The sequence below is a fragment of the Neoarius graeffei genome, chromosome 2 (genome assembly GCF_027579695.1).
Source record: "Neoarius graeffei isolate fNeoGra1 chromosome 2, fNeoGra1.pri, whole genome shotgun sequence".
NCBI classification, from domain to species: Eukaryota; Metazoa; Chordata; class Actinopteri; order Siluriformes; family Ariidae; genus Neoarius; species Neoarius graeffei.
In genome coordinates, this window is record NC_083570.1 from 35,478,134 (window position 1) to 35,497,478 (window position 19,345).

Consider the following 19,345-nt stretch of genomic DNA (forward strand, 5'->3'; position numbering starts at 1 on the left):
ATTGAGTTCATTTTTTATCACAAAATTCTACACAAAATAGCCCATAATGACAAAGTGAAAGCAGGTTTTTAGACATTTGAGCTAATTTATTAAAAATCTAAATGTAAAATGTCATATGTACGTGTGCACACCTTTTGATATGACCCCCAAAAGTGAGCTGAAATGCATTTTGTTTCCACTGATACTGCTTGAGATGTTTCTACAACTTAATTGAAGTCCACCTGTAGTAAATTCAATTGATTGGACATGATTGGGGATTGCCAACACCTGCCTATATAAGGTTCCACAGTTGACGGTGCATGTCAGAGCAAACTCTAAGCCATGGGGTCAAAGGAATTATCTGCAGACCTCAAAAACAGGATTGTGTCAAGGCATAGCTCTGGAGAAGGGTATAGAAAAATTGCTGCAGCTTTACAGGTCCCAAAGAGTACAGTGGCCACCATCATTCATAAGTGGAAGAAGTTTGGAACCACCAAGAATCTTCCTAGACCTGGCTGCCTGGCCAAACTGAACGATTGGGGAAGACGTGCCTTGGCCAGGGAGGTGAGCAAGAACCCGAGGGTCACTCTGACAGAGCTCCAGTGTATCCTTGTGGAGATGGGAGAACCTTTTCAGAAGATCTACCATCCAGGCAGCACTCCACAAATCAGGCCTTTATGGTAGAGTGGCCAGACAGAAGCCACTCCTTAGTAAAAGGCACATGACCGCCCGCTTGGAGTTTGCAAAAAGGCACCTAGAGGACTCTCAGACCATGAGAAACAAGATTTTCTGGTCTGATGAAACCAAAATTGAACTTTTTGGCCTGAACACCAAGCGTCACGTCTGGAGGAAACCAGGCACTGCTCATCACCTGGCTAATGCCATCCCTACAGTGAAGCATGGCGGTGGCAGCATCATGATGTGGGGATGTTTTTCAGCAGTGGGAACATGGCAACTAGTCCTGATGGAGGGAAAGATGAATGCAGCCAAGTACACTGAGATCCTTAAAGAAAACTTGCTCCAGAGCGCTCTGGATCTCGGACTGGGGCAAAGGTTGACCTTCCAACATGACGACAACCCGAAGCACACAGCCAAGAGAACAAAGGAGTGGCTTTGGAGAAAGTCTGTAAATGTCCTTGAGTGGCCCAGCCAGGGCCCAGACCTGAATCCAATTAAACATCTGTGGAGGGAGCTGAAAATGGCTGTGTACCGATGCTCCCCATCCAACCTGATGGAGCTTGCAAGGATATGCCAAGAGGAATGGGCAGAAATGTCCAGAAACAAGTGTGCCAAGCTCGTAGCTTCTTTCCCCAAGACGCCTTGAAGCTGTAATTGCTGCCAAAGGTGCATCAACCTCAGGGTGCATCAATTAGGCTAAGGGTGTGTACAGATATGTAACCCCTAAATAACCTATCTTTGTCAGTAAAATAAAATTGCATGTTTTCTAAAAACTTGCTTTCACTTTGTCATTATGGGCTATTTTGTGTAGAATTTTGTGACAAAAAATGAACTCAATCTATTGTAGAATAAGTCTGTAACGTAATAAAACGTGGAGAAGGTGAAAGGGGTGTGCAGACTTTCTGGTTTGACTGTATGAGTGATAACACTTTCATGCCCTTTTCCAGACAGAGTACAGCTTAGGGCTGTGATTGTATTTCAGTATGACATGTTTTCCACATGCTAATGATGGAAAAATGCAGTGCAGCAAGGAATTACATTCACTTCTGACCAGTTATCATTGCAATATGCATCAGCTTCATTACATATTGCTTACATTTTGTTCATATCATGCAGCACTACTACACTGACATTGTTTCTAAGGCCATGGTCACACTACAGCTCACGATTGGTTTGCGAATACTTGACAATGGAAAAATTGGTAGCATCGCCACCAGTCGTGTGATACACGGTGAATCTTCGAGCTTCACAAGTTGTTTTTTGGTGTGTCTCTGCCTCATGAGTGGCCAAAAACATCATGAAAAATATTAACGCATTGAAATTTGGTGGTGATGTTTGCGTCGGCAAACTAAGCAGCAAATACTCACAGGTGGGTTTGGGAATACTTCCTGAAGCTCAGGGAATCTTCATCGATCCTCTTGAGATGTACAACCCCGAGTCCCAAAAAGTTGGGACAAAGTACAAATTGTAAATAAAAACGGAATGCAATGATGTGGAAGTTTCAAAATTCCATATCTTATTCAGAATAGAACATAGATGACATATCAAATGTTTAAACTGAGAAAATGTGTCATTTAAAGAGAAAAATTAGGTGTTTTTTTTTTTTTTTTTTTTTTTTTTTTAAATTTCATGACAACACCACATCTCAAAAAAGTTGGGACAAGGCCATGTTTACCACTGTGAGACATCCCCTTTTCTCTTTACAACAGTCTGTAAACGTCTGGGGACTGAGGAGACAAGTTGCTCAAGTTTAGGGATAGGAATGTTAACCCATTCTTGTCTAATGTAGGATTCTAGTTGCTCAACTGTCTTGGGTCTTTTTTGTCATATCTTCCGTTTTTTATGATGCGCCAAATGTTTTCTATGGGTGAAAGATCTGGACTGCAGGCTGGCCAGTTCAGTACCCGGACCCTTCTTCTACGCAGCCATGATGCTGTAATTGATGCAGTATGTGGTTTGGCATTGTCATGTTGGAAAATGCAAGGTCTTCCCTGAAAGAGACGTTGTCTGGATGGGAGCATATGTTGCTCTAGAACCTGGATATACCTTTCAGCATTGATGGTGTCTTTCCAGATGTGTAAGCTGCCCATACCATACGCACTAATGCAACCCCATACTATCGGAGATGCAGGCTTCTGAACTGAGCGCTGATAACAACTTGGGTCGTCCTTCTCCTCTTTAGTCTGAATGACACGGCGTCCCTGATTTCCATAAAGAACTTCAAATTTTGATTCGTCTGACCACAGAACAGTTTTCCACTTTGCCACAGTCCATTTTAAATGAGCCTTGGCCCAGAGAAGACGTCTGCGCTTCTGGATCATGTTTAGATACGGCGGCTTCTTCTTTGAACTATAGAGTTTTAGCTGGCAACGGCGGATGGCACAGTGAATTGTGTTCACAGATGACGTTCTCCGGAAATATTCCTGAGCCCATTTTGTGATTTCCAATACAGAAGCATGCCTGTATGTGATGCAGTGCCGTCTAAGGGCCCAAAGATCACGAGCACCCAGTATGGTTTTCCGGCCTTGACCCTTACGCACAGAGATTCTTCCAGATTCTCTGAATCTTTTGATGATATTATGCACTGTAGATGATATATTCAAACTCTTTGCAATTTTACACTGTCGAACTCCTTTCTGATATTACTCCACTATTTGTCGGCGCAGAATTAGGGGGATTGGTGATCCTCTTCCCATCTTTACTTCTGAGAGCCGCTGCCACTCCAAGATGCTCTTTTTATACCCAGTCATGTTAATGACCTATTGCCAATTGACCTAATGAGTTGCAATTTGGTCCTCCAGCTGTTCCTTTTTTGTACCTTTAACTTTTCCAGCCTCTTATTGCCGCTGTCCCAACTTTTTTGAGATGTGTTACTGTCATGAAATTGCAAATGAGCCAATATTTGGCATGAAATTTCAAAATGTCTCACTTTTGACATTTGATATGTTGTCTATGTTCTATTGTGAATACAATATCAGTTTTTGAGATTTGTAAATTATTGCATTCCGTTTTTATTTACAATTTGTACTTTGTCCCAACTTTTTTGGAATCGGGGTTGTATTTGTCTCGAATCCATATCCCTGACGCTTATGGGAGCCTCATTTCGCCAAGACTTAAAGTGCGCTTACATTCAGGGTTCCTTTGGAGCGCATTGTGTGCGCGCTTGGTACCCAGTCATTATGGGAAACACCTGATGCTGATTTGAGTGCAGTCAGCACGTGAAAACAGAGCCCTTATATGCACAAAGACTTTGTGAAGTATTCTGTCAGGTATGCAGCAGTAGACGGGTCTAAATGCAGGAAGAATGTTTATTAGCAGGCGAGATATTCAGAATAACAAAACGTGAGGTGAGGTTAGAGTAACAAAATACAAACAAAACCAAAAGCCGAGTCATAAACATGGCTAGAAACAAACGTGACAGTGATAATACTTCACAAAGTCTCTGTGAAAACAGTGTCCTTATCTGCACTTGTTGATGCTGATTTGAGCTCAGTCAGGTGTTTCCTATAACGACTGGGTCCCAAGTGCGTGCACAACGAGCTCTGTGAGTGAGCATGGCCATGACTGTCAAGTTTTTGCCTGCTGTGTGACCACAACTTTTAGCTCGCCTGTATATTGCCATGTATCGTCATCAGAATGCCTCCTTTTCATCGATAACTAACTTATCGCAAAGCATCACGAGCTGTAGTGTGACCAGAGCTTAACCTGAAATGAATGAATGAAATATAAAGCTATAGAGAACTTGTGTACTCTACAAATACATTAAGTGTTTTTACGTAAACGTTTGTTACCTGCCCCAGGTAGTGATCCTGTCTGTGATTAGTGAGATGCATTGGATAGAAATTAAATTTAAAAAAGTGTTTCTTTTCAGTTCATTTATACAAGTCGAAGGAAGACGGTGTGTGTGCGTTGTTGTGGTTCGCAGATGGAAAGCAAACCTTACACATGGTAACAGTTTTTCTGCAATCTAATACTTTGCTGTGTTTTCTCTCTCTCTTCTCTTCCTCTTTTTTTATCATTATATGACTCCTCTGCAGTAATGGGAAGCTCCTGGCTGTGGTTCAGGACCAGTGTGTGGAAATTAGGTAATTCCTCTCATCAGTCATTTTGATCATTTTGCCCTCGAACAGAAATCTGTGTTTTTTATTTTTTTGTTTTTTTTTTCTCTCCTTGCTGCTGTCAGAGGTGTTTGGCTCAGCAGATCTGTGACTCCGATATTTCGGCACAGGAGCCTTTTTCATGTTTATTTTTCTTTTTTCGCTTCTCTCGAATGATGGTGGGACAAAAATGTCACCAGAAAGGGAAATGAACGAGCAAGGGTTTTGAAGCGATTTATCTTTATTACCTATAGTGTAAACACAGTTCTTTTCAGCACATAGGTTCAAAAAATACTGCCTTGCACTACAGCTGCTGTAATGCGGTTATGTCGCAGTGACGTACTTTTGCCTACGTTTACTGTGAGTATGTTCATTCTGAGTGAGTGATTTAAACAGAATGTAGTGCACCGTTATCCTGTTGATTAACCAGAACAGATCAAATGTAAACAGTGAAAACAGATTAGAGTGAACGTTTTAGGGTTTTAGTTGTGATATGCTAATTTGTAAAATGTAGACTGTGCATGCAGGAAAAATAATTAAGTTATTCCAAGAAATCGAGTTGTACGTGAGCTGATAGCTGATAAGGTGCGGAGCACTGAGTCAGCTATAAGCCATGTATGATGATATTGAGTGGAATAACTGTTTTATTATATCTGCATTCACTGAATTTTGAGAAACGGAGCATTTTTATTTTTGGCAAATCTGATAAATAAAAACTTTGTATCAAACATCCGACAAAATCATTTCCGCTTAGAATGTAAATAAACCGGTGAAATGGCAGTAGCAATTTGTGAAAAATGCTCTAATAATAATTCTTGAAAAATAAGAGATGTTCTTACCATCAAATACTTTTTTTATTCCATATTTTGTTGCTTTTTTTGTGTATTTTTTGCCGTTTTATTTTCAAGTAGAGTTTTTATTTCGTCCTTGGTTGGTTCATCAAAACAGTGCCATTTTGTTTTTCTCTATTCACAGTATATGAGCTGATAGCCTAGTAGTAGAGTAACCAATCAGAGCGTGCGATTGCTCATATCCAGTGAATGTGGATAGAATAAAATACATTCTAAGCATTTTGAGACACACTTATTCACCTTTCTGGAAAAGAAAAATCAAATGAAAACTGTATTCCCCAAAAATGCAACATTTTATTTGTCTATTTTTTATTAACTTGAATATTCCTCTTATTAAGAATGGGGGGGGGAGTTAACAAATCAGCCTTTTCTTAATGAACTTTTATGAACGTTTTATGAACGTTTCTTCATTTGCTTCTCTTTTATATAGCTTTCAGCAGTCTGTAAAAAGAGAGCTCTGATTTCCTGTTAAATCTTTGTACAGTCAGTTATACAACAGTGATGTCTATCTTTTCTATTTTAGATCTGTTTTGTGTTTTCTTACAGCATTAGACCTGTGTTACTTCCACCTACTGTGAAGTCACATGCATTCCTGCTGTTGTACATTGTGTCTAAACAACAACACAATTACAGCTAGGGAAAACGAAGAGATTACACAGCTTGATGATAATCGTGATTCATGTTTTATTCAATTCAAATAGTCATACATTTGTTCCTTTATTGGTGCACAGTGTGTCGTCACATACCTATTTAAAAAGTAAAAGTCCATTTTCACTTATTGGTATTTAATGTTCTACTGAAACCCGTTACAGCGCTTAGGTCAAAGTCATCAGCTGCACCCAACCCAGCAGACTGATTTAAATATATTTGAAGGTACTTCATGTGTAGTGTCTAGTGATATAGACTGTAATAAGGTAAGAAGTTCAAATAAGCTCCAACATTCAAGTTCTTATGGGTTGATGGGATCAGGAAAACAGCTTACAAGAGTTCAGATATTTCACAAAGCTGTAGAAGGCTCTCCAGAGATATTAATGTGTCTACGGTGTAGATCATAACCATCAGAATTGACGAAGCAAAAGCAGGATGAATGTGTGTAAGAAAACAAAGAAGAAAATGTTCCATCATGCAGGCAAGCAGAAGGAGAGGAGTTAAAGTCCCTGTATATATTGAGTGCTTTACTGTTAACACTTTAACACACATGTTTTTTGATCATTTTGTTTTTACTTGTTACTTGCGATCATGAAGGAACTTGCTGAAGTAAGTACGGGTGTTCAAACTTTTGCACTCAACTGCTAATGATTTATTATTATTATTATTATTATTAATAACCATTTGAAATCCAGTTAAATTGGTAGTCATCATGTTTTACATTTTAAGCATGATTTTATTTCATTTAATTGGTGGAAAAAAGCATTGAATTTATTTTTAGAGGAATATTGCATTCGTTATTTGTTAAAGTGTATGTAATGCCTCTAAACCTCACTTTTTTTTGTTGTGCAAAGCAACAATCAATATGTTGATTGACCGTGTGTTTTCAAACCATAGTTGATCCAAAAGGCCATAAATTGATGGAAAATCAGTAAGATCAGCCGATTTTCACAAAATCTGCCAAGCCTGAGCCGGGAGATCCTGAAGGGGTGCGTGACATCACAAGTGTAACAAAGATCCCGATATCAGTTTCATTCCCGTGCGCAGCAGTGGTTAGACCAGTCTTGATAATGGAATCATGTTTTGGAGATAATTCTGATCGTGATTTGGGATTCCTATGTGTCAGATGAAGGGGCAGATGGTTATCCAGGATATTCCGGAGTAAATGTTTATCTTTTCGAGCCCCCAAGACGAGAAACTGCCAGTTCACGACAGTCCCACTCACCACCGATAGCGCACCACCAGCCAGAGAGAATTGAAAACAGATTGGTTTGTGGATTTTTATTCTAATCTGGCCATTGCAAAATATAGGGAAAATATTTACATGTACCTCAATAAATGCAGAAATGTAATCTTTAAAACGTACACTTAATCAATGTAATTACTTAAAGACAATATGAAGTGGGTGATAAAAGAGGAATCAACAAACTGTCCAAATGTCTTTTTTTTTTAAATTAAATGGATTTCTTTTTGCTCCAGTAATTCCCATGTGGATGTTCTGGTGGTGATGAACAGATGATGAATCAGATTTATTATTAGTAAGCAACACAAAATCTGTCCGCTTCATTTGCACAAACTTCACCCGCTGTCACTTTAGTGTCATTTCTCAGAAATTTATGAACTGAATGTCCTGTTGTATATTTATTTATTTTTATATCTTGTTTTGCCTTGTTTTACATATGCCTTACCTCTTTATGGTGCGTATGAATCTAGTCTTAAGGTAGTTCAAAATTTTCCAGATAGACGTCATAAGCGCCGCTTCGTATCATATCCTATCTGCATTAAAACTTCTTTAGCAAAACAAGATTGTAAAATATACAAGAAAGCACTGTCGATTGATAATCATCCGCTTAAGCCCTATCTTCCCGTCAAAAAAAAGTAAATATAATCTCCGTGGAACAAGATAGGTAACGCCTAATGTAAATACTGATCGTTTTAAAAATACCTTTGTAAATAGGCTACCTTTTTAAACATTTAGCTTAACTTAGTATACGTATAAGTTTTATTTTTTTTTTCTTATATGCTTATAATGTACCTTTAGGATATGTATTTTTATCCTTTGACAATAAAGACGAGAAAAAAAAATATGGAGTTCAACAAACACAACGCAGGGCTTTCCCATTATTATTATTTTTGTAAGATTCCAACAACAATATCCAATTTAAGTGAGTAAACAAGCGCAGAGTCAGATGAACGGAAATGACCTAGATAACCGGGGTTCCATGTGCGACGTCATGCAAGATTAGCCCTGAGGCAAGGCTGCCTTTTTCCGGGATCCGGAAGCTGTGATTTATCGATAGTTTTTTGTTTTTGATAAAATAAGTTTTATATTTATTTTTCCCCCTGCTTTAGTAATTCATTTTGGTCATTACTAATGATGCATGCTCATTTTAAAGCATTACAATAAGGCAGGGTTTCTCAAACTTCTTTGCCCTGGGGCCCAGTAATGTTAGGCCTTGGTGCTGCAAGGCCCTGCATAGGCCTACGCTTTTGTGCATTCCCCCCCCCCACACACACACACATCGTGTGTGCCTCCATAGATACATAGTTTTTTAAATTATTATTATTATTATTATTATTATTATTATTATTATTATTATATATATTTTTTGTTAGTAGTACTTGTTACAAGTAGCAGGCTTATACCAGCATAACAATATTTTGGCTAAATAAGACCTAACGGGAGTGCATTGGCAGAATTGTAGAAAATTGCCAAATGACCAGTAACTGTCCAAAGATATGCTATTATTATTATTATTATTATTATTATTATTATTAGTAGTAGTAGTAGTCCTATTTTTTTATTATTATTATTATTATTATTATTATTATTATTATTATTGCTTAGGCCTAAACTATTATTAAACAAGGGAAACTAACAGAAGTGCTTTGGCTTTGAGATTATTGCCAAATTACATAAATATACTGATATGTAGGCCCAATAATTTGACATTATTATTATTATTATTATTATTATTATTAATTATTAATTATTATTACCATTTGCGTAAGAACCATTAAACCAGGATATTTTTTTTTTTTTTTTACTTTTGTGTCTTAGATTTTTTTTTTTTTTAACTACACCTTTGAACTTGAAGCACTGCCAAACAGTGCCTCAATAACATACACACACTTATAAAAAGGTCTACCAGAAACATGGGACCTCAAACCGAGAAACCTAAAGACCCACTGTAGCCCTAATACTGACTGATTTGCCGCTTTTCCACTACAAACGCGGCTGAGTCGGGCTGAGCCGTGCCGTGCTGAGTCGGGCTGAGCGGGGCTGTTGGAGTTGCATTTCGACTACAACCGCGCTGAACCGTGCTGGCTGGAAGTGGGTGGACACATTGGGTGGAGTTAGCAAAAGTGGGTGGACGTCAGGTGATGTCGTTAAGCAGCGCAAACAGTGACATCAGTGAGCTTTTAAGTGGTAGTCTCACGACCCGAATAGTAAACAATAAACATGGAGGACATGGAGTCGTTAGTGTTGCTGGTCTTGGTGCTGTGGCTTGTTGTCACCGACAACGCTTACAGATACTGGCAAGAGCGTATAGATGAGGCGAGGCGCATAAGGCTTGAGAAATTCTCGTAATTCTTATTTCTTCTCCTTCTTCCGGGTTTACGGTGTTTACAGATCCCAGCGCGCTCGCGGGGCGTATGTGGGCATGTGAGGACACTCATCCTCACCAATCAGTGCACAAGGGAGTGTCTGCTTACGCCCCCAGCCTCACTCGGCACGGTTTGACTCGCTTCAGCCCCACTCCAAAACGGTGCGAGTTTTAGGGGCTAAGCAGGGCTGAAGCGAGCTGAGTCGTGCTGGTTTTTGGTAGTCGAAACGCGAGCCATGTCGGGCTGAAGTGAGCTGAAGCGAGCTGAAGTGAGCTGAAAAAGGGTAGTGGAAAAGGGCCAATTGATTACACAGTCCCAGTATGAAGAAGGGAGAACTGAACGTAGGCTACGTGCTGACTTTTAACCTCAAATGATAGGCCCAGTCACCCACAGAGATTTGGTAAAAGAAGAGTCAGCATTCTAATGCAAAGGATGTGCCTGCTTTCTCGCCACTAACAGGTCGAAACGAGGAAGACGGGGTGACGAGGCCACTCGGAGCATGTTTTCTGAGTTGAGCCTGTTTGGGTATTTTGTCTTTGTGGCGGTCAAATGTGAAAATGCGGTCTCTCAGAGGTATGCTGAATGGAAAGGCATCAGTGTTTTCACTGCCATCTCACTCAGCTGGGGATATTCATCGCAGCATGACAGCCAGAATTCAGACAGAGAAAGTTGACCAAATCTTGACTGCAGACCAGCATCGCACGAAAGCTCCAGAAGTTTATCCTGCACCGCAGGTGGCAGAGCGCTCGTTTCTGGGTTGGTGAACGAATCTCTTACCCATTGCTTTTCTGTGAGATGGGATTTTGAGGGGAAGTATGAATCAAAATGACGCAGTGTTGCGCAATCACTGCCGGCACCTGCCCCAAATCCACACCATCAGCCAGAGACGACAGACAGCCAAACATGTCAAACACACCTCTATTATCTCTGTTGGTCCAGACTGAGAGCTTCTTTTTGAAAGCCATGATTTTATCATTGGCTTGAAAAATGTCACACGCTTGGCCTTGGATCGACAGGTTTAGCATATTGAAATGGTCCAGGATGTCAGAAAGATAAGCTACTTTTATAAGCCAAGACTGATTTCGCAGGTGATCGGCAAGATTGGACTGTTTATTTGTCAAGAATGCCTCAACCTTCAAGAATGCCTCAACCTCATGCCTCAACTCGTACACTCTGTTCACCACTTTACCCCATGACAGCCAACGAACCTCAGAGTGCAAGAGCAGATGAACATGATCTGCACCCATCTCATCACACAGAGCTGTAAATAGACAGGAATTTGTCGGATTGGCCTTAATGAAGTTCACTATTTTGACCACTTGATTTAAAACTTCATGAAGCTCTGTGGACAGGCGTTTAGAGGCAAGTACCTCTCGATGAATAACACAGTGCATTGCCTGCAGTGATGGTGAAACGGCTTTTACCCAAGCAACAACTCCGTTGTGCCTGCCGGTCATAGCCGCTGCCCCATCTGTGCAGACACCGACGCAACACCCCCATATCAACCCATGCCCAGAGATGTACCCATTAAGCATACGGAATATTTCTCCAGCGGTTGTGGTCCCTGGAAGCACCTTACAAAACAAAAAATCCTCATGAAACTGGCCCTCATGAGCATATCTGATGTAGACCAGAAGCATAGCCAAGTTAGAGAGATCCATGGTCTCATCCAATTGAATGGCAAACCAGTCAGATGACTTCGCCCCTTCTAAAATTTGCATTTCAATGTCTGCCACCATATCGTCAATTCGACGACAGACCGTGTCATTTGACAGAGGAATATCTTTTACTTTGGCTGCAGCAGCCAGACCCAACACCTCACTACAAGCAGTAACAATCGAAGGCATAATTGGCTTCTCCCCAATTGTGAAGGGTGCCTGACATTTGGAAATCATGTATGATGCCTTTGTTAGCTTTTCATTCTTGGTGAAATTACTTTTCAACACTCTAGTTTGGGTGGCCAATTCATCACATTTTCTTCTGAAAAAATCCTCTGATTTATCCTTGAGATGCGAATATTTATTTAGTTTCCAAATGCCGGTGTAAGTTGGATGGCTTCATAGCTTCGTTGCTTAGCATGGTTTGGCAGATAACAGATAGTTGTCCCCTGAAACCAGTCACTTGAAATAAAGCCGAATTATATGTATGAAGGGTCGTAATTGCGAGTGAATGGGCGATATTTTTTTGCCTCTGGCTCATGTTGTGTATCTGCACTGTCAGATGGGCGCTTTCCAAAGAAAGAGTAGCTTGCTTTGAACATGCCATGATATTGCTCTCATAAAGCGTGTGCGCGCGAATGACTGGACTTGGGACAGAATGAATGAATAAGTGCAAGTGTGCAACCTCGCGCGGGCAGGAACGCTTAACATTCTAGAATTGGGGGGGCGGGACTTGCGCTACGTGGCACACAGTGACAAAAGCACTGAGAGCAGAGCCAGCCAATCGCTCTTCTACATAATCTGATTGACAGTGACCAGTAGTTTGAAATTATAATACTCACTACGAGTGCAGAGGCAGGCTTGCGGACTGATGTTGGTAATCTCACGGACCGGTACCGGTCCACGGCCCATAGATTGAGAAACACCACAATAAGGCATTACATACACTTAAAGAAATGGAGGGAATGAATGAACCTCAGTGTTTAGTATGCAGCCATACTGAGTAGTACGTAAAGAATAAAGACATGACCACAAGGTATGGGGTTATAGGAAAATTATCAATGACAGGCTGGTGTGATGTGGTCCGATGTAGAACAGACTGTTACTTTTTGTTGCTAACCTAAAGTTGGTGATTTTTGCTGTAACACCATATTCTTAAGGTTTTATTTCTCTGATAGTGAAACAGGCTGCCAATGATCACAAAGAATGACTGACATGTTTGTACAAATTTGTTCCTGTCATCACTTATACAGTGCCTTGCAAGTGTTTGTCCTATTTTGTTGCATTACAAGCTGGAATTAAAATGGATTTTTGGAGGGTTAGCACCATTTGATTTACACAACATGCCTACCACTTTAAAGGTGCAAATTGTTGGGGTTTTTTTTTGTGACACAAACAATAATTAAGACGAAAAAACAGGAAACTGGAGTGTGCATAGGTATTCACTCCCTTTCGTATGAAACCCCTAAATAAGAGCTGGTCCAACCAATTCACTTCATAAGTCACATAATTAGTTGATTAAGATCCACCTGTGTGCAATCAGAGTGTCACATGATCTGTCACATGATGTCTGTATAACTCAACCTGTTCTGGAAGGACCCTGACTCTGCAACACTACTAAGCAAGCAACATGAGAACTAAGGAGCCTCCAAACAGGTCAGAGACAAAGTTGTGGAGAAGTATAGATCAGGGTTGGGTTATATTAAAAAAAAAAAAATCCTAAACTTTGAATATCCCACAGAGCACCATTAAATCCATTATAGCAAAATGGAAAGAATATGTCACCACGACAAACTTGGCAAGAGAAGGCTGCCCACCAAAACTCACAGACCGGGGAAGGAGGGCATTAATCAGAGATGCAACAAAGACACCAACGATAACACTGAAGGAGCTGCAAAGATCCACAGTGGAGATGGGAGTATCTGTCCATAGGACCACTTTAAGCCATACAGTCCGCAGAGTGGGGCTTTATGGAAGAGTGGACAGAAAAACATCATTGCTTAAAAAAATCACGTTTGGAGTTTGCCCAACAGCATGTGGCAGACTCCCCAAACACATGGAAGAAGATTCTCTGATCAAATGAGACTAAAATTTATTTTTTTGGCCATCATGGGAAATGCCATGTGTGGCACAAACCCAACACCCTGAGAACACCATCCCTACAATGAAGCATGGTGGTGGCAGCATCATGCTGTGAGGATATTTTTCATATGCAGGGACAGGAAAGCTGGTCAGGACTGAAAGAAAGATGGATGGCACTAAATACAGGGCAATTCTGGAGGAAAACCTGTTTGAGTCAGCCACAGGTTTGAGACTGGGATGAAGGTTCATGGTCCAGCAGGACAATGACCCTAAACATACTGCTAAAACTACACTGGAATGATTTAAAGGGAAACATTTAAATGTCTTGGAATGCCCTAATCAAAGCCCAGACCTCAATCCAATTAAGAATCTGTGGCATAACTTGAAGATTGCTGTACACCGATGCAACCCATCTAACTTGAAGGAGTTGGAGCAGTTTTGCCTTGAGGAATGGGCAACAGTCCCAGTGGCTAGATGTGCTAAGCTAATAGAGACATACCCCAAGAGACTTGCAGCTGTAATTGTAGCAAAAGGTGACACTATAAAGTATTGACTTTGGGGGGTGAATACCTATGCATACTCCAGATTTCTGTTTTTTCATCTTAATTATTGCTTGTCACAAAAAAAAAACAAACAAACAAAAAAAAAACAATAGCAATGTGCACCTTTAAAGTGGTAGGTATGTTGTGTAAATCAAATGGTGCTAACCCCCCCCCAAAAAAAAAAAAATCCATTTTAATTCCAGCTTGTAATGCACCAAAACAGGACAAACACCAAGGGGGATGAATACTTTTGCAAGGCACTGTAGGAGCTCAGAGCATCAATTACAAAAAGAAACTTGAAAAATCCTGATATTGTCCGTGATGGGGAAACTTACTAACTGATTCAAAGCATGTACACTGGAAACTCCTTCCATGTTAAATGTTAAACGCCTTTACATGGGTAAAAAGTCACCAGAGTGACGTTTAGATGCTCTTCAGTGATGAATTGCACAAAAATGTGTTTACTGTCTACAAATCCCTGTGAAACCATCACCAGCATGTAAACATAAACCTGTGATTTACAGTACTGTGCAAAAGTCTCAGGCACCCTATTTTATTTTATTTTTTTCATACAAACCTTGTTATAGATTTCTGTTTTATGACTTCTACGTTATCGAGTCAGGACAAAAACATTTTAGAGTCCAACCGTTAGTTTTCCAGCACAAAATTAAATGTTACAGAAACAAAAAAAAGTTTGTATCTGAGCAGCATATTATATAAGAGAGCACTTTTCAGATTAAAGAAGAAACATAATGAAGGCTACTGGGTTTTGGTGCAAAATTAAGAAGCGAGTGTGACAAAGTGTGCGGAAGAACTGTGGCTGGTTCTGCAAGATGCTCTATAAACCCTATAGCTCATTTCCTTATAAAACTGCACTCATTGTACCTGAGATGACTTATTTATTTATAGCAAAGGGTTGTCTCGCACCAAATATTGACTTTTTGTTTCATTTATTATGTCTTACTGCTGTTTTATAGTATTAAAAAAAATAATGTTGAAACATTTAATTTCATTACTTTTAAGCCATTTTTGGTCTGCAGCATTTCTTTGTATCTGCCTGAGATTTTTGCATAGTACTATATAAATTTCAGAGTTATGGGAAATTTCTCACCACTTTGTGATTAATCAGATTCTAGAAATCAACAGTGCTGTGGTACAAGTGACCAAGTTTTCCTGTTGTGATAACAGGCTTATTATAGAGCTGTTATGTAGTTGTCTTTTTAGCGGTAGCATAGATCTAATGGAGAAATGGCAAATCCAACAATCCGGTTTAATATCCAAAGTAGTCATGCATCACCCTTCCTTGTGTGTTCTCAGGTCCGCTCGAGATGACTTTGGATCCATCATTGGGAAATGTCAAGGTACAGTGCCACGATGCCCTTTTGTCATTGTCATTACTTCTCCCACGTCTTATTACACTTTTCGAAGAATGACATTTTATTCTTCAGTTGAAAACGGTGAAGTGTCTTTTGCACTGACAAGTGAAACCTAAGTGAGAAAAAAAGTTCTGTATATAACTCGCTCGTGTGCCTCTATTCCACTTCCTGCAGTGATCACAAGAGAGATGTAAATAAACTATATACAGGTAGTCGTCGACTTACGACCTATGCGACTTACGACCGATTGACTTTACGACCGTCTGGTTATGACTGGCAAGTGTTTCCCAGCTGAGCTAGCTGAGCGTACAACGGTTTCTGCCCCAGCTCCCGGCAGCACCTCTCGCCGCGTACGACAGTTTCCGCCCCAGCTCCCGGCACACGCACAGTCTCTCTCGCGCTCCGTCATACAGTTTCCGCCCCAGCTCCCGGCGCACGCACAGTCTCTCTCGCGCTCCGTCATACAGTTTCCGCCCCAGCTCCTGGTTTATGAAACGAGCAAATCCTCCCGCCAGCCCGAGTGCTGCAACAGCTGATGATGACGTAGACGACCCACAGCCAAGCACCAGTGATGCCAGTGGTCACTAAGTTTTGTATTTTGCTATGTCTTACATTTGTATTTTGGTATGTTTCAAACTAAAATGTTTTCTATTTTTCACACCTGTATTTCATATTTTTTATTTTGCACATATTAAATTAATTGTACTGTACACAGTGTAATATGCAGTGTTTGACTTAAACCAAATAATGAGCCAAGGTAATGAAATAAGAAAATGTTGATAAAATAAGACTTTAAGATGATTACATCATCATTACACATCACAATATACTTACGTTCATTTAACATAGGCTGACTTACGACCAGATCGGTTTACGACCGGTCAGTCGTAACCAAACACAGTCGTAAGTCGACAACTACCTGTATACAGATGCACTGATGTGGGTTTTTTTATCCCCCGCTGGCCGAAAGGCCCAAAGGGGATCATGTCGTGGCGATGTCTGTCTGTCCGTTTCATCCCGGGAAGGGTGCTCACCTTCTGAAATCAACTCCTCTCACAATTTTTGGAGAAATTCCACAAAACTTGACAAAAGACATTATTTTGTTCAATTCAGTCACATTTTACCAGAGTTGTGGACCTTGATTAACAACCTTGTACTTTGCCAATTTCATGAGGGTGTATGTTCTTCTGAAATCAACTCCTCTCACAATTTGTGGAGGAATTTCACCAAACTTGGCAAAAGGCAGTTATACGCATATTGAAATTTCATTTAATTTGGGCAAATTCTTAGCAGAGTTATGCCCTTGATTATGAACAAACTTGTACTTTGGAAATCTCATCAAGGTGTGCTTGCTTTCTGAAATCAACTTCCCTCACAATTTTTGGAGGAATTTCATGTAATTTGGCAGAAAGTTATTTATTTTTTGTTTTGTTTTTTTAAATCCCCCGCTGGCTGAAAGGCCCGAAGGGGGATTATGTTGTGGCAATGTCCGTCCGTCCGCCCCGGGAAGGGTACTCCACCTTCTGAACTCAACTCCTCTCACAATTTTTGGAGGAATTTCACCAAGCTTGATAGGATTCTTTGTCATATGTCGGTAATACACGTATTGCAATTTCATTCGATTCAGTCGCATTTTACCAGAGTTATGGCCTAGTCTTAGTTAGAGTTCGGAAAAGCTAAGAGATTACACAGCCTGATAATAATCGCAATTCATTTTTTTTTATTTCATCAATTTGAATCGTCATAAATTTGTACTTGGATTTAACATCGCATGATATATCGTTACATACTTATTTCCAAAATCGGAGTCCATTCTCGCTTGATTTTTTTTTTTTCAGTGTTTAATGTTCTATTGAAACCTGTTGCAGCGATTAGGTCGAAGTCATCAGTAGCACCCGGCCCAGCAGGTTGATGCACTGGTGATTTATTTAAAAAAATAAATGTAACTTGTGGAGTGCCTTTCTTACACCCAAGATTGCTTTACAATGACCAGAAAAGGTCAGATATAACCACTCCATTCCTGCCAGCCAAGAACAGGAATCTTAGAATCAAGAACAAGTTCCTATTAAAGGAGAACTGAAGGCAAATTTTTATCATCAAAATTCTATTTATCTCATTTTATAAAATATAGGAATGCATTTTTGATCGCTATTTTGTCACTGCTATAGCAAGTTATGAGTGTTTGAAATATGCTATGTAATATATCAGTCCATATGCCAAAGCGATGGCCATAAACGAGATTCGTTGAGACCTGTGCGAGACTTTTTAGGACGGAAGTAAAACGTACAGCGGAAATCAAAGTGACCAACATCTGCCAACGTTGTCGAAAGACACGCGCGTCCTCCTTCGAATGCTGACGTAATCAAGCCGGAAGTTTTCCCTGTGTCCGAAATCGCTCCCTACTCACTATATAGGGAACTATATAGTGTGGACGCCATTTTGTAGTGCTGTCCGAAACCTTAGTGAGGATTATGTGGGAAATGCGCTCAGTATAATATGTATTTATCACAAAAATGCATGCATGTATTTATTATTTTGAAAACCCACCAGCCTCCTGATCTGGCATGTTTTAATTGTGCGACAGTAATGATGTAAATACCAGCGTGACGGACTAGTCCTTATCCTGTCGTCTTTCCAACTCTTTTCTACTCCACGTTGGTTTGAAGTCGTATGGAATAATCTCAATCACTGATGAAGCTGGCAAATCTCGAAATTAATCTAAATTGGAATGATATGACGATCTGGCTGCTGTGTGAACAGTTTTCAAAATGGTGGCGCTGACACTTCACGTTTGAAATCGCGCACAAGTCTCGTGAAGATCGCATGGATAAGCGACGCCTGCCGTGGACCATACGAACTACATTCAACATGGCTAAAAGCCGAAAAGGCCGATAAGTGTAATATAATATGCCAATACGAGTCATGATATAAGGTTAAGAAAACCAAAAATGTAATTGAACAACACGTTAATTAAGAAATAAAGAAAGTTTAAAATGGACTTAAAGTGCCTAATGAGTGTACATACAAGAATTCAATAAATGTCTCTGCTGCTGTTCAACACGGAGCACCTGCACACAGACTTTCTATAATTTTTCATTTCAAATTTGTACTAAGCTTGGTTACAGTTCAGAACTCGTTCAGCTTAGTTCCAGTCCTGATCTCAGTTTTGTGAGCTTACGCCTCTCCAAAGTCAAGCCTACTTGCATAGTATCACCTGGATGTGGGTGTTATTGGAACCTCTTTTACAAGTATAGTATTAGAGCGGTACCCAATACCAGTCTCTGTATCCTTTGTCATATGTTTGTTCTGTATTTTCTACAACTCGTTATTCCCGTTTATGACAGCATGATCTTCAAGCTTATCCTGCTTTACCTCCGAATTTCCTTTTCAAACTCATCTTTGGAATTTACAGTCCAAAACCCTTTTTTATTTCATGCTTTGTGGACCGCATAGAGGAGCTCCCAGTACACATTAACTCTCATTTCATGGAGATGTTGGAGTTAATTTAAGCTCTTTTAATACTCATCAGGATTTATTATTCTATATATATTTTTGGGAGAGTGTATTCTGCTTCCTCGCTTTCACTCTTTCTCCTTTCCTTTCTCACTCTCAGCTGATCATATCAGCTTTACAGCAATTTAGTGGAGATAAATGTTATGTCTGATCTGTTGCTTTCTTTCCAAGAGCCCCGTCCTTTCAGGCTTTCTCTCATTTTGCCCCTTTTCACCCATAATGCAACAAGGCAGTTTTTTTTAAACCTTCTCTTTCTCAGGAAAAAAACAGTAATCCATGGAAAGGAAAGGAGCGAATCTGCACATGCAGTTC

General features: G+C 40.1%; 1 protein-coding gene across 2 annotated transcripts in view; it reads left to right on the forward strand.

The window, feature by feature from the left end:
• The window catches only part of nbas (NBAS subunit of NRZ tethering complex), a 547,303-nt gene that overhangs the window by 8,719 nt on the left and 519,239 nt on the right, over nt 1-19,345 (forward strand). For both annotated transcript variants that reach the window (XM_060914124.1, XM_060914123.1), the window contains exons 5-6: nt 4,695-4,742; nt 15,462-15,505. In XM_060914124.1, the coding sequence (XP_060770107.1) occupies nt 4,695-4,742; nt 15,462-15,505 (92 nt within the window). The remainder of the gene's footprint in view (nt 1-4,694; nt 4,743-15,461; nt 15,506-19,345) is intronic.